General features: G+C 42.3%; 1 protein-coding gene across 1 annotated transcript in view; it reads right to left on the reverse strand.

The window, feature by feature from the left end:
* The window catches only part of WNT7A (wingless-type MMTV integration site family, member 7A), a 34,647-nt gene extending 11,126 nt beyond the window's left edge, over positions 1-23,521 (reverse strand). The window contains exons 1-2 of the mRNA XM_009332569.1: positions 23,299-23,521; positions 11,144-11,415 (exon numbers count right to left, since the gene is read on the reverse strand). Of these exons, the coding sequence (XP_009330844.1) occupies positions 11,144-11,415; positions 23,299-23,395 (369 nt within the window). The 5' untranslated portion in view covers positions 23,396-23,521. The remainder of the gene's footprint in view (positions 1-11,143; positions 11,416-23,298) is intronic.
* Positions 23,522-23,829: the final 308 nt, after the last annotated feature.

The following is a 23,829-nucleotide window of genomic DNA, read 5'->3' on the forward strand; positions in this document are numbered from 1 at the left end:
ACCTGAGCTGTCTCAAACTCATTTCCATTGCCTTCAGTCACACTATTTTGCAGAGATAACACAACCTAAACTGTGGCAGAGGCTTCAAGCCCATTGCCAAGGATGGTTGTACCCTGGGTGAGATATCACCATGCTGGCACATCAAGCGACAGCTGCTCAGGAAAGTGATAGCTATTCTTGTCATTTTAAGAGAAACTTCCCATTACTCCTCCAGCTAATCAGCATGCAATTAGTTTAGTTATCATAAGGCAGAAACTTGATCACAATAACACATTGTGTTTCGTGAACGTATTTCCACACACTTGGTGTTTACAATTCAAAATATTCACATTGTCATAAAGTAACATGATTTTGGTGTTAACTGTAATATTCTTGTGAGAATAATTATTCCACAAAGATGACTTTCAAATTAAGTTTTATACATAAGAGTTTTCCCCCTCCAGTTGCAGCTGGGACAATAGATCCACACTTCCATGTTTTCAAATAGCTTCCACTTATCAGAGATAAGATCCTACCAGCAGAGCCTATCTCTGTAGCCTAGCAGCTGCCAAGATCAGCATGCCCGTATCCAGGCCAAGAATTTTAACAAGGATCTTCTGGCCTGTTGTCAATGAAAATTTCCTCCTATACAGAAGAAAGTGGAATTTCCTAATTTTATGCATCATGCCTAGTGCGGTCTAAGCAATCCTCTTTGGCTTTCTGTCTTACTTACCTGGCTTACTAGATTTTCTCCTTTTCATTCTAACAGGTATTTTAAGCAATAGTTGAAGTTTTTGTCTTGCAGGTAAGCAGTCACATATTAACAGAAATTCGCCTTTAAGGTGCACCGTATTGATGCATGTGATTCCCCTCAGTCAGCTCACCCTCCAGACCAGACATAGCTAGTGCTCTTTGTTAATAGATCTACCTGTTTACTACTCATAGATGAGTTAAGTATCACCATCCAACAATACCATTAATAGTTCCTCTTTATAGGCCATATATAAATGAGTCTTGCTATCAAGACTGATGTTTTAACCAATTGCTCTAGGTCTTTAGTTCAGAAGGTCACAGGATGCCTGTAACAATAGCTTCTAAGCACCAGTTTTACCAGTACATAAACCCATCAATAAAAGAAACCATGCATGTCTTCAGCACACATTTAATGTATTAATCAGATATTAATTTTATAAATCTCTCTTTAAGAGGAACCTTAATATAATGTTTAATTCTGTTAAACAGAATTATAAAAAAATCTTAATGCTAAGGTATTCCTTAGCATAGTTATTTAAATCTGTAATGTTCTGGAAAATATTTTAAGACTTTGATTACACCTTTTAGCCTAAATTTGCTCCAACTACAGCAAGGCAGACTTCTCAGGTTGATTTCCTGAGAAAACAAAGCCTAAGTGCTCTCTTGGTGTCTGTCTCCCTTCTGCCTTCCTATCTTCTCATGTCCTACTGGCAAAGGCTGCACCTTTTTAGTAATTTCAACCAAATATGACAAAGGGTAGACATTTTGAAGAAACTTCTATGAAATAAAAGACCACAGGGAGGATACAGATCCTATAAATACTCCAGTTGGCAGCGTGAACGCTAGTGTTGTTAGATCCCAGGCAATTCACAAACAGAGATTGCTGTCGCCTGCAAGACATGCTCTCGCAGGAGAGCATCTCCACTGTTTACGTTTCCTGGAGCTTTTCTTTTTTAACCATGGTCTTAATCCGAGCCTTTTGGACACATATTCTTGACTCCTTATTGAACTTCTTTATTTACATGCTAACTGTCGTGCCATCTCCATAGTTAATTGTTTTATGACTGCAGGATTTATGTACCCAAAGATAACAGTATGTGCTATGACTCAATCATGTGGGAATAGCCCTGTAAGAGAATACATGGTTGTACTCATAATTGTGTGTGGTCTTATATTTAGTGTAAGATCTAGTATGCTTAAGGCAAGGCTAGTTTCCTTAGTGTAAGCTACCAGCTGACACTACCAAGAGGACCTATTGCTAAAGCACTAGCTATAGGTGTTGGCTTAGATCTCATCTAGAGTCTGTGAATACTGACACTTTCCTTCTGTTTGTCCCAGGGGACCAAATGTAGTCCATTAGGTGCAGCTCACTTTTAAGTACCGGAAGGCTCAGGGTCATTTCAATAACCAGTTCTAATGCAAATTAATACTAGTGCCTTTTGGCACTAATTGGGCATGAGCAAAGCATCCTCTCTGCAATTACCTGAAACCCTTACCCTTTAATAGATCCATTCTACATTCTTCCAGTACCAACACAGGCCTTGTTTGTGTCCTTGGACTAAAAGGTTGTTCTTCATTTAATCGATTTTTTAATTGTTTACTTCAAAATACCTGGAAATTCTTTCCATTAAAGCAAAAGTCTGTTCCATTTGTACAGCAAATGCTAGCAATTATTGCTTTTGGTGGGTGTTCAGAGCTTCATGACTTCAGAGTTTTCTGCCACCAAGTGTCTCACAAAGCATTTGAACCAAACCTTGGTTTAACTTTCATTTTTACCAAAACCTCTGTTATGTGTTGTTCCAAGCATCTCTGCTTAGCCCAAGTAACTGAGTTCATGTTACTGACTCATCATTGCAAGGCTCTTGGAAACGTTCCTGGAGATGCTTTCAGTTCAGACTCTAGAGGTTTGGGATGTAACTGCAGAAGATTCCCATTTCTGTCCCTGTTGACACAGCATGGTAGCAGAGATTCAGCCATGCAAACCTAGAGTTAGGTAATGAATGGGTATACTTTGTCAGAGATGTAATGAATGAGTCTGCACAGTGCAAGATTTCCAGCATAATTCAGTGTAATCTTTATGTGTAGTATAAACAATGCCCGTATGTGTATTAAAAATGTTCTCAGTGAATAGCCTGGCCTAACCATTAGTTTCCTGCTAGCTTGACCAATACCTGCCTTCTGTTGTTTTTTTGCTAGAATTGCTAAAATATGGAGACAGAAGTGTCTAGTTTTATGCAAGTAAACCAGTCTTAGGTTTGGAAACCTAAATTTGAAGTTTGACAAATGTCATCTGGGGAATACAGGAGAAGCAGAACTGTGCTCATCAGCTATTTCTGAAAATTTTGCAACAACCTAGGCCCAAATTTAGGCATGAAGCTCAAAACTTTTGGATTCTGATTTAATTTCTCAATAAAACATCAAAAAGCACAGGTTAATAGAAATAATACAAGGCAAAACAGCCATGTTCATAGGTCAGAGTTAAGGTTAATAGGTGCTATGTTTTCTCTCTTTCTTACTACTTTTATTACATGATCAGCATAAGTTTTACGGTACCCAAACATAGCACGTATTTACTTTGAAGTGCTTATGCTTTGTGATAGCTGCATTTGTCTCAAATCAGTAATGTTTGTTTAGAAATGAGGGCTTTTGTTCTGCAACATGAAAGACGCTGAAGACTCTACCCAGGGTCCCATCCAAAGGTGCTGAAAACAGTGGGAGAACTGAATAATCTATACAGCAACTATTTTTGTCTAGATGATGTTCCCCTCCGAGTACTGTATGCCCTGTGGGAAACGTTGCTAACTGTCCGAAGAGAAAGACTGAATTAAATTAGAAAATGTCCAGAAACGTGTGACCCAGCCAGTGGCTTTGCTGAGCAAATTAATCATTATAGCAAGCATCTGATTATTTCAGTTATAAAAGGTGCATGATATTAAATTTGGAATTTGAGATCTTTGTTATTTATTAACAGAACCTGGCCCTCGGTCTCAGCTATCTTTGTCAGCAGCATGACAGATTGTCAGCTCTAGTAATCATATACATGAAATGCATGTTTTGCTCATAATGCCAGAATCCTCTAAAATTGCGACTGCAGGTAAGTGATAGCATTTATCATTCCCTAATCTTCAGTGTAAATCAGGAATTCAGTTTTCAACCACATAAGATATAGGGGGGAGTTGAAAGCCAAAATACAAGTAGGACCATGTATCACAATTTCTGATTAGCTGAAAGTGGAGGACAAGTGGAATGAAAATTCATTCTTGCGGATTACAGTTCTTGTGCAGTCCAATTCCCTCTCATAATTTAGACTAACATTAATGTTCCCTTTATCTTTACTCTGGGCTGTTGAGAAGATGCAGAGCCTGTCTGTCAAGTTTGGACTTGTTTTAAGACTATTATCTAAAAAAAGTAGGAAAGCCATAAAATAGAACTTTGATCCTTTCAAATATAAACAAAATACTGTAAGAGTGCACAGGATGTATATTTTTTTACACACCTAGGAAATTGCCCAGCAGAGTCTCGTTGTGCACTGCAAACACTCAGTAGGGATGGGGTTTTTGGAAGCACTCAGCTGGGTCCTGTGGTTCCACTAACCTCAATGGGAGCTTTCCCATTCACTGAATTGGACTTCCTCCAAATTCAGTGCTTGGCCCTTCTGGAAATCCTGCTGCCCCCCAACAAACCTGTGGTGACAAAGTTGCCAGGGGAGACTTTGTTGCATCTAACACTCTTTTTCTAATTGCACTGAACTACAGCTGTGGTGCCAGGCCTTGAGGCTGGAGTGCTTGGGGAGAAGGGAGGTACTCTGAGCAGGAGGGCTGTGAAGCACGGGAACTGTAGGGTGGGACAGGACTGGGTTTACCTCAGATAACCTGCTATAACTGGACTCAGGTCTGTGGGTGGACAGTCCTTCTCTTTGCCTGTACCTTACAGCCATGTCAGTGAGATTTGTCAGAAGTGTTTTTTACATATTCCATCTGGTCACAGTGAGGCACAAGCTACATGTATAAACCTTCTTCTAAACCTTCTCCTTCTGCCCAGTTTAATCTAGGCAAAATTTTGTACAGCTTAAGCAAGCCATCTACCAGGACATTCTACACAGGCATATTTGGTGCACCTAACACCAGATTTTCTAGATGTTACGTGACATTTTAGCAGTGGAGCCGCATTTTTGATTTGTTAAGACTACTATTGCTTTGTGAGTGGAAGTGCTGTGTGTTGCTGTGGCTGAAGATTGTTTGTGCGGTGTTTTAGGCATGGTTATCCCCGTTACAGTTGTGCCACTGCTCTGCCCCATTCTCCACTGCCAGGCTCCATGTTCACATGTCTACCAACCTCATCTGTCAGGGGTCTAAACAGCTACAGTTGAAGTCTGTCAGAATTGCTACTGCCACTATCAACAAGGGGCACCTACTTGCCAACAGACTGAGCTCCCCATCTTCCTACGGGAATGGACGCATAGGAGGCCTTTTCCTGGTCTCTTATCAGCGAGGCAAGAAACCTCAGAAAAGGCTCAGTCAGTTGCGTGTTGCAGGTGCAGCACAGGGCTCAGCATTTTGCTTGTTGCTTTTACGTGCTCAACACGTCTGTTGACAATGGAGGGCCAAGTGAGTGAGTAGTGAGGGGAGCTGGATGTAAATGAACAAGCTTTTGAGCAAGCGGGCATCACAACTAGTCCTGTGTATGCTTCCCTCTTCAGGATCCCTCACAGGAACTCGTAACTAGAAGTGGAAAGTTACTCCTGAAAAATGCTTTCCAACTTCAAGCCACTCTAAATCAGTAATGTACCTCAGCTGTGATCGTTTCACAAGTAGTTAATATCTACCAGTAAAGCGGAAAATCATTCATCAGCTTTGTATTTAAGGAGCATCCCTAACATTAAGAACTAGAAGCTTCTGAATACAAAAATCAGGAACATTTCTGTGCCTGTGCCAAAAAAAAAAAAAAGTGAAAAACCGTTGGAAAATGTTAAGTGCAATTGCAAGGGCACTGTTACGTTCTGAACTCCAAGAAACATGTGGCTGTGCTGCTGATACTATAATATCACTTGATTGCTGGTGCCAGGAGTATCAGGGCAGCCTCACCCAGTTCTGTTCTGCTCGAAGCTGGTCTCCTAGACTCTCTGGAGTCTATGGTAATTTTCAGCAGCTCCAGACACAGGCAAGCTTTATTCTGCTGTGCGTGTCCCATTAGAGACATTCTTTCTGATGGAGCTGAGAGACAGCTGAATACAGAAGTACATGTTTTTGGTTACTATTAGCCAGTTGCACTGTGTGCAGAGATTGCTTAGGGCCAGATTACAGCTGGTACATATATGTGGGAAGGAATCTTTTGGCCCCACTATGGGCCCCGTGTCCTCCTGGCACACCACCTGTACCCTGCTAGCACTGCGCTTCCCAGGCAGTATGCATTCCTGATCGCCTTCTGGAAACAGAGCTCCTACCAGGAGCCGCTGGACTGCTGCAGTCCCCCTGGAAGGTTGTGGTCTTCCTTGGGCAGGGCCACCCCAGCACGGCTGCAAGCCCACAAGCTGCACTCCCTCTCCACTGCAGGCAGCTGAACGGAGCCATGGGTGCAAGCAGGAATAGTGCCATGTTTTCACATGCTTTAAGACTTAGTTCAGGCAGAACTATTAAATCTCCAGAATTTCATGCCTATATTCAGAAAAATTACAAATGTTAAATTGTTTGGCAGCCTCTTTTATTAGTCTTGTCTTTTTTCTAACAACGTGCTAGATGCTTACAACCTTTGAAGTGGTTCATCTGCAAGAGCTTGTGTTCCGTGTTGTTTCTTGTAGTCAGGCTAATAGGCTAGTTAAAGTAAAAGGTATCTTGAATGAAGTAGAAATAGCTGTCTCCTCTAGAGGATAGTTAAATTCTTGCAGTGGTGTGGTGATTGCACACTATGCAAGAACTGGAAGAAGTTCAGGGAAGTTCTATGGCAGCAATCTCCTTCTGAGGTCAGAGATGCTAGCAAGTAAAGGGGGTGACTGTCATAAGGGTAGGCTTTACAGAATAGCTTGGGAGAACTCCTGAACTCCATGCTTTCCAAATGCTGGTGTTTCACTTCAATGTTATTACAGTTTTTCCTAAAGGATAAAATACTAAACACTTCAGTCTATTATGATCATTGCATGATCCACTTCAGAAGTACCTTCTGGTTTCTCATAGCTTTGCTTGATATTTGCAGCAACTCTGTAGGGCACGTACTGCACTTCTCCTATCAGCCCTAGAGCTGAAAGGGAAAACTGAAATGCTACTGATTCAGAGGATGAAGATACATTGCAAAGTTAGTGCACCTAGGTACGCCTCCAAAGAGAAACGCTGAATAAAAATCCACCTTGATGTGCTCTTGAATTGCAAAAGCCTTCTAATGCAGCCGGTGCCCATGATTTATAACAATGACTCATAATATTGCATTATACTTAATATGATGTAACGCTGATGCAAGATGCCATTCGTGGAATTTCAATGTCACAGAGAAAAAGAGAGGAGAGAGCAATCTGGTCATGTACCTTGCCATGCTGTCAAAATGAAAAGTTTACAGCCAAAATATGTAGAACCTTTCAGTACCTACTTTGCTATTGTTTAGCAGGATAACTTGGAGAATAACATTTTTATTTCCTGGAGCATTAGTATCTCTCAGACATACGTTATTGTGTTACTTACGGTAATTTAATTAACTTTGTACTTGAGAAGACAAATTTGCTAACAGACAATTCAGTCTTGCAATTATAACCCCTCACATGGAAGTTTGCAGGGCAAATCAGGATTATGCCTTTAAATTAATTCAAGCTTTATCTCTCTTTTCTGACCCAGCTGTTATGAATTCTCCTCCTGTTCGCCCTGTACTGCTTGCTTCTTCCTGCAGTGAATCAGCATTTCAGGAAATACTAATTCAAAGAGGAAAGACACCCTAAACTCTGTTTCTGGAGGTCAGAAATAGCTGCTCTCCAATAGGTTTGACAAACGATATGAGGCTTCTCGGGCTGCTTGGGGCCAGTTTTGTAGGGTGTATGCGACCCCTGTTTTGAACTCTGCCCCTTCCCCTCCAAGTAGCCTGGGAACTTTGAAGTTGTGCCTATGTGCTACAGAACTCAGTCCTGGTGGTTTGACGTCAAGACAGAGAGACAAACAGAGAGTTAGAGCCCTGTCTTTTAACAGTAAGGAAAACTGTTACTCGCTGCACCCCAGCAGTGGAGGCATCATGGGTGCTCATTCTGCAGGAACCGTTGGCATCGCTGGCATTAGTTTGCAGTGTGGGAGCAACTGGAAATAGAGACATTTCACACACGCTGATCTCAGGTGGGATGCGCTGCACCATGGGTGTGCACATGGGTATTTTTCAAACATTGCACTAGCAAGGCTGTTCAGGAAGGGGAATAGCAGCATGGATGTTCTCCACCTATGACCTCTAAAATCCTCTGCATTTGACACAGTCAATTTTTATTTGCTTCTAGAAAGAGCTGACAGATGCTTATAGTATTGCTCTGTCCTGTATTCAGTAGGTTCAGAGAGACTGTTGTTGGCATCGCAGGCAGCAGAGAGACATCTGCCTAGGTAAAACAAGACTATGAGAAGGTGGAAAGTCTTGAAATGAGATCTCCAAAAAGTCTGGATCAGGCTTTTCCTTGTGGTCCTCTGTTGGTTTATACCATGCAGTCCTACTTATGCTCAGTTTCCTTGGTAAGCCCAGCAGGCCTGCCTACTGCAGTGTAGTCTGTCATCTCTGGCTCGCCAAGATGGAACAGATTAATTTACTAGTGATTCTTAAGAAGACAACTATATAATAATATATGTATGATTTACTAGAGTGCATCCTGAATCACCTGCAGCTGATGTCATCCTAAAGAAGGACTTTTTCACAGGTCATTCGTGAGCACCTGGGGGAGTGGGGCACAGCACACAGTGCAGTTTCGCATTGCAAGACCAGAGAAGTAGCGGGGACTGACTTTTGAACAGCATAGCGGTGCCTACAGGTGAAGATAAATCAATAAGAATTGAATATCTATTTTATTTTTGGAAGCCCAGTAGGTGCCAGTCTGTCTCCTAGATGCATAAATATCATCAAAAACCTAGCCACGGGTGAGTAAAACTAGACAAGAATCTGTAGCCCAGGGGAAAGCCACCAAGAATAGATTGTGTGGAGGCTGATAAGATCCATATTGCTCCAAAAGGGAAAGTACCACCTCAAAACAAGACAGTTTTTGTTGTGAAAGGGTTAGGTTGTGAGAGACCTAGCTTGCCAAATACCCATAATGGCCTCCCTCTGCCAATTGTCTTTAAATACTGTGATCTTTCACATAAGAGCAAAGCCTGAAAGGAATCTCTCTAGCAAAAACATCATTTATTCATTCTCCACAGGATGGTGGAGTAACATGCCTCTTCTCAGTCGTGTTACTCTTTCTTTCCCCTGAAGATTTCAGAGATTTGTTCGAACAAAGATCAGTAATTTTGTAAGGGATGCAGGAAGAAGCGTAGAAATATCTCTAGATCGGAACAGTTCCTGAGCCTGCTGGAGAAATGGCAGATCGCCAGAGATAGGACGCACCACTGTTCTTCCAGATAACAATGCGTAGAGCTGAATCTTCCAGGCATAATCTTTTAGGACAGCAAATTGTGCACATATAGGTGAGAAACACAAGGAGCTCATGTCCTCAAGGGGAGGCTGCTGAATGCTTTGCCCTCCCACAGGCCGGCTCCAGGACTAATATCCCTCCTCCTCTACCCTAGGTCCATACCCGGGTGATAACAGATCCAAGAAATGCAACTCCTTTTTTTATCTATATCTTTGAGCTTTGTAATTGAAACAATTTTCTAAGACAGTAGCCAGTTCCATCTATGTTTGCAGTCCTCTACAGGCTGGTGTGTCATTTCTTGAGAATCTTTTACTGCCAGCACCTATCAAATAAAAGCAGACCTTTCAGGGAAGTAGCTTTCCCACACAGGTGAAACTCCTCTGCTATTTTTTATTTCAGTGGATTTGTGCTTGTATAGCAGAGCAGACTGTGGGCCTTGGTGTTTTACCAGGCTTTTCAGTATGTGCCTTCGTGCTACCAGAAGCCAAGTACTAAAGATACTGAATCTCAGATCATTTGATTAGCAAATATTAATGATTAGTCCTTGAGTTATTCTCAGAATTCAGTGTCAATTTTGCTAGTGTTTTGAAGTACCATGTTTGCACTAGAGAGCCAGACACAGGCATTTGGGATACCAGGCAGAGTAAAAACCATAATCTGACCTATAAAACTACTACAGTAGCATTAAATAAAAGAAAAGTTAGGCTTTTGTTTGGGGTGGAAATGGCTTTTCTTCAATGCCATCTGCTTGGCTCCAGCATAAGTGGAGATGTCTCAGACCCTACAGGTAATTATCACAACAAAAATAGTATCCACAAATTAACTGCTGTTCCTAACTTCCTTCTCCCATTTGCTTCTAAGTCACACTAATATAATGCTAAAATCAGTACTGATGCACAGGAGTGCAAACAGTGAAGAAAGTAAGATAGAGAGCTAAGACAGCAAGAGGATTTACATTCATTCTGTAAGATGTGATCAGCAGAACGGTAACGCATGGAAAGCAGCACTGGACTGTACCTGCACACAGCAGTACACGGAGCACACAGACATCCCCTGGCTATTCCTAGCTGGTGTAAATCAGAGCCCCTCCACCACTGACACGTGCTGGGGAACGTCTGACCTGCAAGGATCTGAGGAGCAGAGATCAGGTTTGGTCTTGCATCTGCAACGGCTGCCATTGACAATCAGAAAAGTGGCCGAGTGCAGCAAGCGGCAAAGGCAGCAAATCTGGGGCAGTCAGTGCCCAGGATCCCCAGGAAACGTGTGTTGGAAGCTGCTGAATTCCTGTCTTCCCGAGCGCTCGTTCTGCAGTAGCTGCTTTCAGATACCCGGTCCCAAAGAATGGGGAGGGGGCAGGAGTGTTGCTGTGCAAAATGATAAACCAAATCCATATAATGGTGTAACAGTCTGTCTTCTTTTTGCTAAAGTATTTTTCTCCTTATAGACGTAGTCCTCACACAAAGAGCAAGGTTTAAACAGTTGGGTTGAAAATGATCCCTTTTCAAATAAGTGAGAAGTTCATGTCTGAACCTGACGAGAATCCCATTCACCCACACAGTAGCAGGCAAGCTTTTTTATCATAAGTACCATTTGACTTTTCAAATAAAATGTTTCTTCGCTTTTTTCTCACTGTAAAGAGTAACATTTAGACAAATATTTGATGGACAGAGCGTCCAACAAGCTTGTATAACTTGCAAAGCTGCCTACCTGTCTACTGTAAAATGAGGTTAGCATTAAAGCGCACTGTAGTTCTCATGCACTGTGCATGATCTAACCCCATCTCCAAGCCCAGGCTGGAGACGGCCGCGTCTGGGGGAGAGCGGAAGTACTTACCTTCCGCCCGGCCTCGTTGTTGTGCAGGTTCATGAGGGTCCTTGCGTTTTGCTTAATCTCCCGGGCATCCACAAACACTTTGGCGAATCCTATTCCGTATCTGATGTCAGCAGAGCAGCCTCCCCATTTCCATCCTTCCTCTTTATGGTACTGTCCTTGTTTTTCTTTGTCACAACCACAGTCACTCAGGTTGCCCTGTGTACAGGCAGCCGTGATTGCATGTGCTACTCCAGCAGCAATGATGGCATATGTGAATGCTGCTTCTCTGCTACCTGAAATTAAAACAGTGCCGTAAATACATGATACAACATGGTGACATTAGTTAGAAAAAGATAGGCAAGTTCCTGCGGTGCAAACATCAGAAAGCTATTATTAGAAGTGCTGTAAATCTGCAGGCATAAGCAGGTCTCTGCTCTTCTAAGTATTGATTTTTGTGGATGTTCACTCTCTAAAATGATAGCTCTCCATGAGGTAGTAGGAGATAAAGTATTATTTAGGCAACTTCATATATATATTTCCAGGTGGTATTAGAAGTAGTCAGACTAAACTTTTTCTAGCGAAAGGGTGGGGTGGCAAATGCTCTAGCTCAAAAAGAAGAAAAGAAAAAGAAAATAAGTGGAATTGGGGGTGAAATTGCTAAAACCACCATATTCGACTTCTTAAAAAATCAGCTCAGAAATGGGATTTTACTTAGGAATTTAATTCTACGCTAAAAGGTATTTTTACAGGAAAACAACCTCTGTTAGAAATCTTGTTCTGAAAATATTTTAACTGAATTGGAACATCTTTTTCGCATTGCAGGTGTTACAAAGCTGACATTTGTGCAGACTCAGTGAAATAAGTCTTGGTTTTAATTTCAAATTTCTCACAGGACGGAAAAAAAATCCTGACCTGTTATAGGTACCATGACAAAAGCAAGGCAAAGTAACAGCCTCACCAGAGGGCTGTAAGGAAGAGGTTAAGCCAATGTTATTTTGTGCAATATGGCTATAATGACAGGCTTCTGTTTGTTTGGGGTGGGGCTCACTTTAAATCTGTGATTTAATTTATCTTCTTGAAGCTTTCTTGCATTCTGGTGTGTGGATTTCCCACGTGTGGATCCTACGGGATCTGCAAGACTTTTGGAACCAGTTCTGCTGAGAGAGGTCCTCTTCAAAACGTAAGGAGGTTTGTAGAGGTTGCCCATGTATATCAAATAGCCCTTTAAAAATTCTTGGATCTCCCAAACTAAGAACTTACTCCTATTCTTATTTCTCCAATGACAGAATGTACCCTTGCATCAATAGGATCAGAATCAGGCTCTTAATTAGGAGAGGGCAGATGGGAAGATCAGCTTCCCTTCTCCAAACACCCGCCAGTTAAGCGCTGGCAGACCTCAACTGCTGGCAATAGTTTATTATACATGAAACAAGCACATTTCTGCTGTTATTGGATTTCACAAAAAAATAATCACTTGGGAAAGAAATCTTACAAGCACTTCATTCTCGGCTACATCCCTTTCACATATATGATCTAGATTTCTGTACTTGTCACTAAATGGTTCTTTTAATGAAAAATATTCACTTCCTTATGGCAAGGAAGTAAAACAGAAAACAAGATGACATATAATCAGAATCTGTTAATAGGCAACTTCATGCCCTTTTATTAGCATAGGCGATTCCCATTGATACTGCTGTGCGCTATGTTTATTGAGGAACTTGTAGTCAAGTATCAGACTTCCTCAAAGGATTTCTTGTTTTCCCTTATTTAAAAAAAGAAAAATCATAAAATGTGGAATTGTTATGACTGTGGGCTTTGCAGATGAGGCTTTCTAGAACTAGTGGCTTTTTATGAAAATATGAACTTGGGATAGAAATCCCAGGATTTAGGTGTATTTGGAGTTGTGCTCCCAGTGCCTCTGTGCGGCCGCATGGGGAGACCAGAGGAGGCAGGTGGAAGTGGGGTCCCACTCCAGAGTGAATCCACCAGGACCAGCCAGGGGCACCTTTCTAGTTCCTCCTCCAGTTTACACTCAACAATATCCTCATTTTTTTAAGTACAACGCTATGAAAAATGCACCAATAAACAGGGGAAGGTACAGAAGAAGTCCCAGTTTCTCCGCTCAGAGGCGAGCAACGCATTACACCAGATTTTTGTTTCATGAAGCAGCAAATGGGACAGTAACAAAAAAATATTTTGAGTTGAAATTTGCATCTGGTTCTGTTTTTCCTTTGGCTGGATGATTTCTGATCTAGCACAAGTTGTTTTCAAGATCTAGAATAAAAGACACTGGGAGATCATTTTAATCTGCCACACTCAACATTGTAAAGACTAAGCAGCTCTTTTGCTTCTTAGAGGGGAGAAAAATGCGACGCAGAGAGTATAAAACTAGCACAAGCAGAATCAGAATCCAATGTCAAGCTTGATCATAAAATAGATCATACACATTACGTTATTTTATAAGTTCGTCTTTTTGGGGGAAAAGTTTAGCAGCTTTTTAAAACTAAAAGTTAGCAGATTACAAGGTAAACAAAGCAAGTGTCTGGAGGAATTGATCCAGGTAGGAAGCACCTTGGCACTTGTGAAGTATTGATAAAGTGGCACAGGCTTGTCACGTCTGCATCAAACTATCCCTGTTTTCCGTAAATGATTCACTTTTTAAAGCTTCATTACCCTTGTCTGGCTCACAGAAATGCCAGCATACAGGGTAAGGGTAGGCTTAGTTCATTCGGAGCCTCTTCTGTGACAGTGCTTTAGATACCAAAACAGTGTAATAGGGTTTTTGTAACCAGATGGGATAACATGAGAACATGTGTTTCCCTGCCACTTCTAAATAATGAATACTACTGCTCTACTTCCGATTTCAGCAGACAGTTGAAATGCCTGGAGGATCTCAGAGGGAAACACTGCTTTAACAAGGTATGCTCAGACAACTGCTCCTTGCAGGCAACAGTTTGTTTCCTCTGAGCTTCTTCTGAAGCTCTAGAGCAGGCTGACCGGCGAAGTACTGCTCCACATTCAGTCTAATCTCAAAATATGGGTAAGTTGAAAGGCACAGCCTCATCACTTCTGGATTCCCAAAGATGAACAATTTGGGAAATGACCTGGTACGACCCTCCTTTAGTTTCTTTCTTGTTTACTTTTCAGCCTACACTTTTTATGTGCATCTGACAGCCAACTTAGACCTGTGGCTTACTTTCCCTCTGAAAATTTAGTAGTAAAAAATTCAGGATCTTAGCATTAGAAAAAGGTCAGGCTTTGATATCAACACAAAACTGAGACTTTCTCTTATTTACTTTAAGCTGCAGGTGATGGTGACTGTAGCATCACAAAATACTCCATGGGTGGGAACAGCACTTCTGGTTCAGGAGGACAAAGAAAGTTAGCGAAGCGGGAGATATTGTACAAAATACAGGGTAATGAAAGAACAGAACTGGCAGCAAGGCATCACACTGTGAGACACAGAGCCCACTTTGGCTAATGACCAGAATAAGCAAAACACTTCTTTCCTCGCAAAAATAGATAGTCAATAGGCTGATGGTAACATCAAGGGTTTCGCTCTTCTGTATACCTGAAAGGGTATGGAAAATCCTAATCTGCAGTCATTACCTTCTCTAGATGGCTGGACAGATCAGTCAGTGGAAGAATGAACTGCTATGTTTTCAGCAGTGAGATCAGAAAAGACCTTTTGAAGAAAGTTTAAATAAAATGTACTCATTGGCATGAGCTACTCAAACTGTCTCTTGAACAATCTTTTGAACCATTTGCTAGAAGCATTGGGTGGAGACCCAGGAATTAACTCTTCTTGTAGTCAGTTCCCACTGAATCCATCCTTAAACCTCAATTGAATTAAAATCTATGATCTTTTTAAAAAGATTTGGAAAAAAAAGTAAAAATTTATTTTAAAAATTCATATAATGAACAGATCAGTTGATCTTTGTGGAAGATTGGTGCAAATTGTGATCCCAGATGGTGGGTCAACTTAAGAGGGTTTTGTGGGGGCTCTTCCAGGCAGTGACGTGCAAGGGTGCACATAAAACCACTTGTGATGAGTAAACTGGCAAGAGAAAGAATGACAGCTGCCTGAGACCTACAGGAGTTGTGGAGAAAGGTGGAAAGTTGGCTATATACGTACAAGAATTGTAAGCCATCCTTTCAGCTCCCGAATGCCACATTCTTCTCACTGTCTAGAAGAAGCAGAGGCTAAACACACACCAGAGCTGAACTCCGAGCATTAGAAACTTCAGAAAAGGATCTAGCAGTCTTTCAAAGGTTGCTCTGGTCATTTACAAGGCCGGTGATCTAACAGGGATTTCTAACCGTGGCAGCATTTCCAGGTATAACCGCTGTATTACCATAAGCGATGTTCAAGCTCAGTGCAGATGCGCTGGGGCTGGTGGGGACGGGTGAGGCACACCCTGCAGCAGTGCCACCCATCAGCACTCGGCTTGGAAGTGGGGTGTGGGCATCAATGTATGCCTGGCTCTGCTCCCCCCATTCAGACCTGGGGCTGTCCTCAGCCTAAACAAGTGCTTCAAGTGCTGTATGAACACAGAGGCTTTTCTTCATGTGTCAGACATAAATATCTCCCTGCTCTTTCTGTTTTTTTCTGGACTTAAATAAGGTATGCAGTGTGTTGCAGCTCCATTTGCTTTGATGGCAGATAGCTTGGCAGCCATGGCTTCCAATATTTCTGCAGCTCCACTCTTTTGATGCAAATTGTCCTCCAAAGCACTGGGGGCCTGTCTTCAGACCCATCACTGGGTAGCACGTGACAATCCCAAGCTGTCTTCAACTTTGTCTCTGAGCTCTGCACAGTCAACCACCACCACAGGGTGTCAGATGTCATAAGGGGAAGCACTAAGATTATCACAAGTAAGTGAAAACATAAATATTACCAGCACAGGTGGATCTCCTAACACTGAGCATACTTATATACAACTCGTGCGTTACACTTGGAGCATTAATCCTGCAAACACTCACATGCATGTCTTTGCTCTTGTGTATAAAGGTTTGTGGGCCTGGGCTTTGGCTGGTCAGCAAGTGGTCTGCCTGTGTATCATCTGCAAAGAGTGGTCTGCATTCTGGTTTTAATTTAGCTAACTTAATTTTTTTAAGTTTAATCTTAAAATTTGAACAGTTTGTAAAAAGCTTCATTCACACTGATTAGAAATGAGAACTTAGTTTTAAAAAGAAGCACAATAACTTGGTGATGCATGGGAAACAGGACCTAAGCCGGCAAGATACAGAGTGGATTTACTTGCAGGAAGTCGGTAGGTGCTCAGCAGTTCACCTCTCAGGATCTAAGTACGTTTCTAAATAGCTTGGCCCGCCCTATCAGTCCCCCTCATAAGCTGACTAAGCTGTGAAATAAAAAAGACAAATTTCTATTTATCTCACTGGAAAACATGGGTTGTATTTTCTGCTATTTAAAGCCAAAGGGTCAGAGAGGGAGTTATCTGCAGTGACACGAGCTGAAATATGATTGTCAAAATATAAAGATGGAAAATACAACATACCTTGCCAATTATGTGCCATAGCTAACATTACTTCACATCTCTCTATAGAGGTCATAACTCATAGCTTGGAAAAAAGAACAGAACTCATCCTCTGCCTACTTTGGGGTGTGCCTCCTCCTTTCTTGGTAGACCATGTATGGTCTTGCAGGTTTTTTATTTTTATCTTTCTTTAACCTAGCATGTGTGATTAATAAAAATGGTAGCTTAAAAAAATCACTGAAGTATCCCCCTCCTATTTTTCTTCCCCCTTCTGTAATGGTTCAAAGTTTTGAGGGGTTTGGTGCCTTAAAATATTGTACTGACTTGAAAATGACAGTTCCCTATAAATCAGCAGCGTGTTCTTTGCAAAGATTAGTACCAATAAATAAAATAAGTAGAGTTGCTCTAAGAGGCATTTGAGACTTTGGGGGATTTAGTCACTGCCCACCTTCACAAGCTAAAGTTTGTTTCATCAGCACATGAGATTCTTGGAGAGGAAACGCTCCAGGTATAGTGACTATTTTTTAAAATACCCTCTCTAAAATTATGAATTCACTACTCAAGCCATGCACATTACATGTCACAGCCAGTATTTTGGAGTTCAAACAGCAGTTTCCCCTTTTCAGACAGCTCTGACCCCTCCAACACCACTGCCTTACTTTAGAAAACCCCACGTACTGACCCTGCGATAGGAGGTAGCTCTTCTACCTTTCTAATGAAATGTAATCTTTTTGTTTCTCTGAAACATGTACTCACAAGACACATCTGAAGGCAGGTATGAAAACCTTCTGATGGGAATTCCAACTGCAGTGACCTTGGGGCAATGTTTTATCTTACTGTGACAGTCCCTGCTGGGAAAGATTGACTTTTTGGCATAAAGCAGCGTGCTACATTTTGGATGTTCAGGCCATATTTCAGCCTGGGTGCTGTTTTGCCTGCAAGTAACAGTTCTCCTGCAAGATACTGACATTAAAAACAGGTTGTAAGGGCTGGAAACTTAGCACAGAAATGCAAATCCTGACCCTGCTTGCGTAGATAGCAAGACTCCTGTTAATTGCAACTATATTTCTTTTCTGTATGTCTCCGGGGTTTCATAGCACCACTGGTTCAGAAAACAGAGTATTTGCCCATCTTTCTTCTAAATATTGACCACACTGAATAGTGCAGCAGCACTTAGAACCTAGTTTCCCACAGACTTGTGCAGGTAATCTTCCATGCAATATAAAAACAGCAAGCATTTTCATGATGATCTACCAGTGGTTGTTTACTTGGTCTGTTATTTTGCAATTCAGAGAACCAGACTTTAAAACCTGACACAAGAGACTACACCAGTAATTAAACTCAAACAGCTCTAGAAAATGATTGAAGATTAAATCCTTTCTTGAACACACCTGTACCGGGATGTTTTCGAAAGTGTTTGCCTTTAACATAGTGACAGAAAGAAGTTTTACTCTATTATTTTTCTTTTAACTCTACCAGACCAGATAGGAGAATGACCTAGATCTTATTCTCTTTCGCATGCTAGCAAAAGAGAGAGTTCCTGATAGCTACTGCACAAGCTAGTTAAGAGTTTGGCTTGTAGGATAGTTGTCATTTGTTTCAATAGGCAAGAGCGGGAACATCCCCTCTTCCTTTACGTTGTTGAAGCTATAGAAGAAAAGTTTATTTTTAATATAAGGAAAATAAATCACTGCTAAATTCAGTCCAGTGAGCAGTGTAGAGCTAACAGTATGCTGTATAAAGGAAAGCTAACAGCCTCTTCTGTTTTAATGTGTACATTTGGGTACATCTGTAATGGCCCCCGAGTCAAAAGCATTGTGCACAACATACGTAGGTGCTGACTTGGCCTGCTATGCTCAAAAGTTTTAAGATCAGTTTGTCCATGTGGATTCTTGTTTTAATTTCAGCTTTCCTTATTCACATGAGTAATGTCAGGTGGATGAAGGTATCAACGTGGTTACACCGAAACATTTTTCAGTGTAAAAAAACCCAAGGAATTGGTGGATTTTAGTAAGACCGGGATGAAAACTTGGTTGAAACCAGTTTTGCTGTAATGCTCTTCAGGGACCACCGCATGTCTTCATAGCCCTTGGCTAATTCCCTCCATACTCTCCCATGCAGGGTCCAGGACAGGTTCCGCAAGGCTGTAGTGCCTTTCTTTTCATAGATCTGCACTGCAACGAGTTTCCACTTTGCTGTGTCACTTTGCAGAGATGCAGTCAAACAGGTTGTATTATTTTTACTTGGGAAGTCTCATTTAATAGTGGCAGGGCTGCTCGGTTACGACAAAAGGACTTAGTTTTGTATCGTTGCCCTATGATGGCACTATGGTGCTGTCCTCTAGGTACCATGAAATGTATGTATAACCTACGGCAATTATTTGACACAGTTATTCCTTGGCCCGTGATTACCACAAACAGCAAAGTTACTGTTGGCTACCTGTGCACAAGGTTGCACACTGCGAAATGGGCCACTCGGGCACCTGAAGAAAGGCCTTCGCCATAGCACCTGCTCTTGCTGCGATCCACCAGAGCCCAAACCCGATTTTCAGATCCTATCAAAGGCATCCCTGGTTGCTCGGATGTTTAGGCTTGAACCACATTTCACCTGAAGAGAGGTGGGCAGCGAGTTTTTTGGCCTATCCTGCTTTAAAGCCTTGTTTTTGATTGTGGCTGTCTTTGAGAGCAGAACTGCTGACCACTGTAAAATATATGTTTGTTGTTAGAAGTGTCCATAATTGCAGCGTTGCGTCATCTCCATGGTTATTTTAAAAATTCTGTTTGTGACTTTACATTATTAATAAGGTGACTACAGAATTGTCTAGAAAAAAATCCTTCTGTTGATCTTGATTGCGACTTTTATCATTTCCTGTCGTAATTGGACCAAGTCCTCAGCTGGAGCAAACTGATGTCACTTTTACTCTGTTAGTTCTCTTCATGTTATTGGCACTATTGTCACCAGCTGTCACGATAAGATATCCACAGTATGTCAGTAGGGAAGAATCTCTCTTTTGAAGGACAAACTAGATAAAATGACACAAGAAACGGAGAGTATATGCTGTGTGCTGGTTGGAAGCATGCTATAACGAGCTGGAAACTCAAGTCTGTGATCACAAATACGCCATATGAAGCATGGGTGAATTTAAATGGTTGCTAACTATAACTCTACAACTAAATTAGCACTGGAAGACAGATTATATGTGAATTTGTTAAAATGCAGATACACACATGCTACAGATTAGAACAGGAAAATTTTGTTTGATGCTTTCCTTCTACAGACTTCCAAGTGTGTCACCAAGGCTAGTATCCCTGTTGCCATTTTAAAAATAGGAAAAGAGAAACACAGAGGAGGAGAGTGCCAGGGTCCCTCAGCCACACAACGGCAGAGCCCCGAGAACTTAGGCCTCCTGAATCACCCTGCAGCATCAACAAGAGAATTTAAATAATTTGGGTACATTTGCAGAACATTCATAAAACAGATTACAGAGTAAAGGTGAAAGTAATGAAACCTGGTTTTGAAGAGATTTAGCTTGGTGTGCTATCAAAATCATGGGTTGGGAAATAGTTTGCAAGAATCTGTGGTATCCAGGGGAACTTATTTGTATGGACTAACACACGCAAATCCTATTAACAGAAGAGTTACTTAAGCACATCCTCCCAAATTGATATTAGACTTTGCTCGCTGCACGCGTTCAGCCGTGCAGTGGCAAGGCGAACCACATTACTGTCATTCTGAAGTCATATCCTAATCATAGAGCAAGTACATCAGTGCCACTCCAGAGCAGAGCAAAGCCCTCTAATAGAGAAAGCGGAATGAGGTCATGTGTGGCCCGCTGACTTTATTGCAAGTGGCAAGACAAAGGTGCCCCGCGTACTTCCGAGGTAATAACTTTAAGGATGCAATTGGCAGAGGAACATAATCAGTCTTTGAATGCTATAAAAGGTACTAACGTATTAGTTGCTGTTTGAATAGGATTCTGTAATACACACCGTGTCAAAGGACTGAGAATCTAGAGCTGCTGCTGCTGCTAATTAAAAAAGCTACAAGGGTACAATATCTTTGCCCGAATGTTAACCTGGATTGTTCTTGTGCACAGTAACCTTAAAACACGTCCTATAGGGTATAAGGTCCTTCACGTCACACGTCTCTCTCTCTTTCCTGTTTAGGGTAGGGCACGCAGGGCTGATCTGTTTCTGGGCACCAAATTTGACTGATGGCTTTATGGCACATAGGTTTTACCCTTTTTAACCAGAGCGAAATATTAGCCTTTATGTCTCTGAATGGCAACCTAGAGCACACCCCGACACAGAGATCTTAGGGAAAGGGAGAGAAATGTAGGAAACAGATGCTTTTTCTTTGTAGCCGTAGAAAGATGAGCTGTGTCAGATAGTCTAGGTTTCTGTACACGCTGATAGGCAAGAAGTGGAAGAACAAGGAGACAACCTGAGCAGGAGTGGTTACGTTACAATATTTCATGGTGTTTGAGGGCCTGAGTATTTTTATCCTTGAGACACCATGCGTGTCTTGTGTGCAAGTAAAATTCACCATTGCAGATTTCAAACCTGTGTGATTTTTACCGATGTAAAAATTACATTCCAAATGTAAATGTATAACCTGTTTAAATTTGAAGTTTTTGGTTATTCTTTAAATGAGTTTTATAGTTTGGATGCCATTCAACACTTGACTGTGTTCTGAAACCAACGATGAATTTGCCCTATCCATCTTAGCCTCATAATGGATAGATAGAACATATTAAGAGTTATCACCTCAAAGACAGATCAAAGTCTACTTCCTTTAATATTGACTTTCTTTAAAAGGACCTAAATATAACCCGCTAGCTAAATAATTCAATTTTGGGAGGGGGGCAGGAACTGAGCGCATGTTTATACAACAGACCACAATAACTCCGCAGTTTTATGATTTGTTGAAGAAGAAGAAATCCTTCTCACATCTTCTTTTTAAGGAAATGTTACTCTTAGACTAAATGAGCCCAAACCTGTCAGCCATCCAAATGGACTCTTCACTGACATAAGTGGCAAACACTTGCATGGATCACTGACGAACAGCTAGGCTCAAGGAATAGAAACAATGAGCTAATCTGAATAAATGGTCCATTTTCAGATGTTTCACAATGTCGTGCAGGGTGTTTTTTACATTCCCTACTTGACTCACTCTGTTTGATTATCAAAGGCGTTGAGAGATCGGTAACTCACACGGGGCTTTCAAATTTAGTCGTCTTGTTCTCTTTCTGTTCTTTCCTTAAATATCTCTAAGTTTTGGAAAATACATATGTCAGTGCGCACACATGTGATAAAATATATGTTCGGTTAATGCCAGGCGTTCTCGGGAGTTCCAGAAGCAGAGTGGCAATGCTGTATCTCTGCATTTCATGAGAATGCGAGGAATGAGGTACTAGGGCCATATCCTGCCATTTGTCCATATACGACTAGCCGGTGACTGGAGCCAGTCCAGTCCAGAGGGTTTCCTAATAAGCTAGAAGCCAGGCACAACTGCTGTACAACTGCTCAGGGCTCTTCTAGCTTCTGTCCTCGGTCACTTCTTCCGTTCTCATGAAACATCCGTGGTTTATAGCACGCTAAGCATTGTTTGACTGATTTTCTGGGTTTTTGCACCTACATTTTAGATGGGGAGGGGGCAGAAAGACCTCAAGGGTGGAAACCACAGATCCCAGCTTCAACTTCTGGATGTGGAATGTCATTCCACAAGCTGTGAGCGATTAGCTTTCAGTGATGGCTCTAAAGATGGCTATACCTGTATTTGGAAAAGACTTTTCCTCGCTCTTTGTATTTTAAGTGCTGTGGAATCAATGAACAGTGAGTAAGCTCCACTGCTATGTGTTTTGCAGTACAGGGGTATGAGTGTTTTAACCTCAGCTCTGTTTCCTCAGGTATTTGTGTTTGTCATTATTACTGCTGTTTTAGTTAAGAATTTTGAAGTATTTTGTACTGTTGCAACAACTGAAAAAAAATGGAAACTGGAAGTGGGATCTTCTGCCTGTTGATTGGAACAGGTTTTGTAAATGCCCGGACACCTCACACCGGAACACACCCGTTCCTTCTGCTGGGAGAGAGGGCACTAGATATAGTTGCTATAGAATAACTATTTTGTGTGGTAGAAATCTCTTATAATGAGACTGATTGCCGGACCTTAGTCCAAACAGGTAGAAACATCAGGCCAGTATCACTGGTGAGGTGCCTGCACCCCAGAAGTGTAATTCTAACCCTGCTCAGCATTCAGTCTCCGACAACCACCTTTAACCAGAACCAAACACCTTTTTCTCATCCTTAAGTAGACAAATAAGGCTGCTGTCCTGTGCGCACAAATGGAAAATCTTTCAGAAAGGATTTGTGAGAGCAGGACAGCGAAATACTGTGGTGGAAGCTAACGCATGTAGAATTGCTTTCCTGAACCACAGCAAGGGCCGCGGCAGGTACCCTGCTAGGAGGAAGCAGAGATGACCGTCACGTTGGTAACGACAGCCACAGCATCCCTGTGAACACACTCAAGGGGACGGTCCTGCCCTGGCTGGCACAAGCTGTGTGAGCTAGCTGGTCTTTCCTAACGCCGACAGCTGTGCCCCGTGACACTCCCCGTGTGCCCCCCTTTTGGTGTCATGCGGGTGGGAGCCGGTCAGTAGCGAGCAGAGAGGCAACATACCCACTTTCAGCTCCTTCCCGAAGACGGTCCTCTCTCCCAGGGCAGAGCAGTTCCAGCGCCCGTTGCGAAACTGGAACTGGCACTCGTTGATGCCCATCTGGGACCCTTCCCCGATGACGATAATAGCGTCGGGCCTGCTCTGGCAGATCGCCCGCTGCCGGGGGGCAAGACCTGGGATCTTGTTACAGATGATGCTGGCTCCCAGGGCCACCACAGAGGAAAAGCCCCTGCAACGACAAGACACCAGGGGCGGCTGAGGGGAGGCTCATCCCGGAGGCGGACGCAGCACCCCGCCGCCTTCCCGCGCTGCAGGACCCGGCTTTGGCAGGTGCCCCCGGAAAGCACCCGCCTTTTCCCCCTGTCGCTTCCCTCTCCCTCTCTCCACAGCCAAAGCAGAGATAAGGAGCACGTGGGCTCCTGCCAAAACGGGACCCAACTTCCTCATTCGTAAATTAAAGCGCATACAGCGGCGTTGCGTGCCCGGGCCACGCACGGTCAACGGGCTGGGAGGGTTTTCCCTCTCCTGTTGAA

This window comes from Pygoscelis adeliae, unplaced genomic scaffold, assembly GCF_000699105.1.
Source record: "Pygoscelis adeliae isolate BGI_AS28 unplaced genomic scaffold, ASM69910v1 Scaffold349, whole genome shotgun sequence".
Lineage (NCBI taxonomy): Eukaryota > Metazoa > Chordata > Aves > Sphenisciformes > Spheniscidae > Pygoscelis > Pygoscelis adeliae.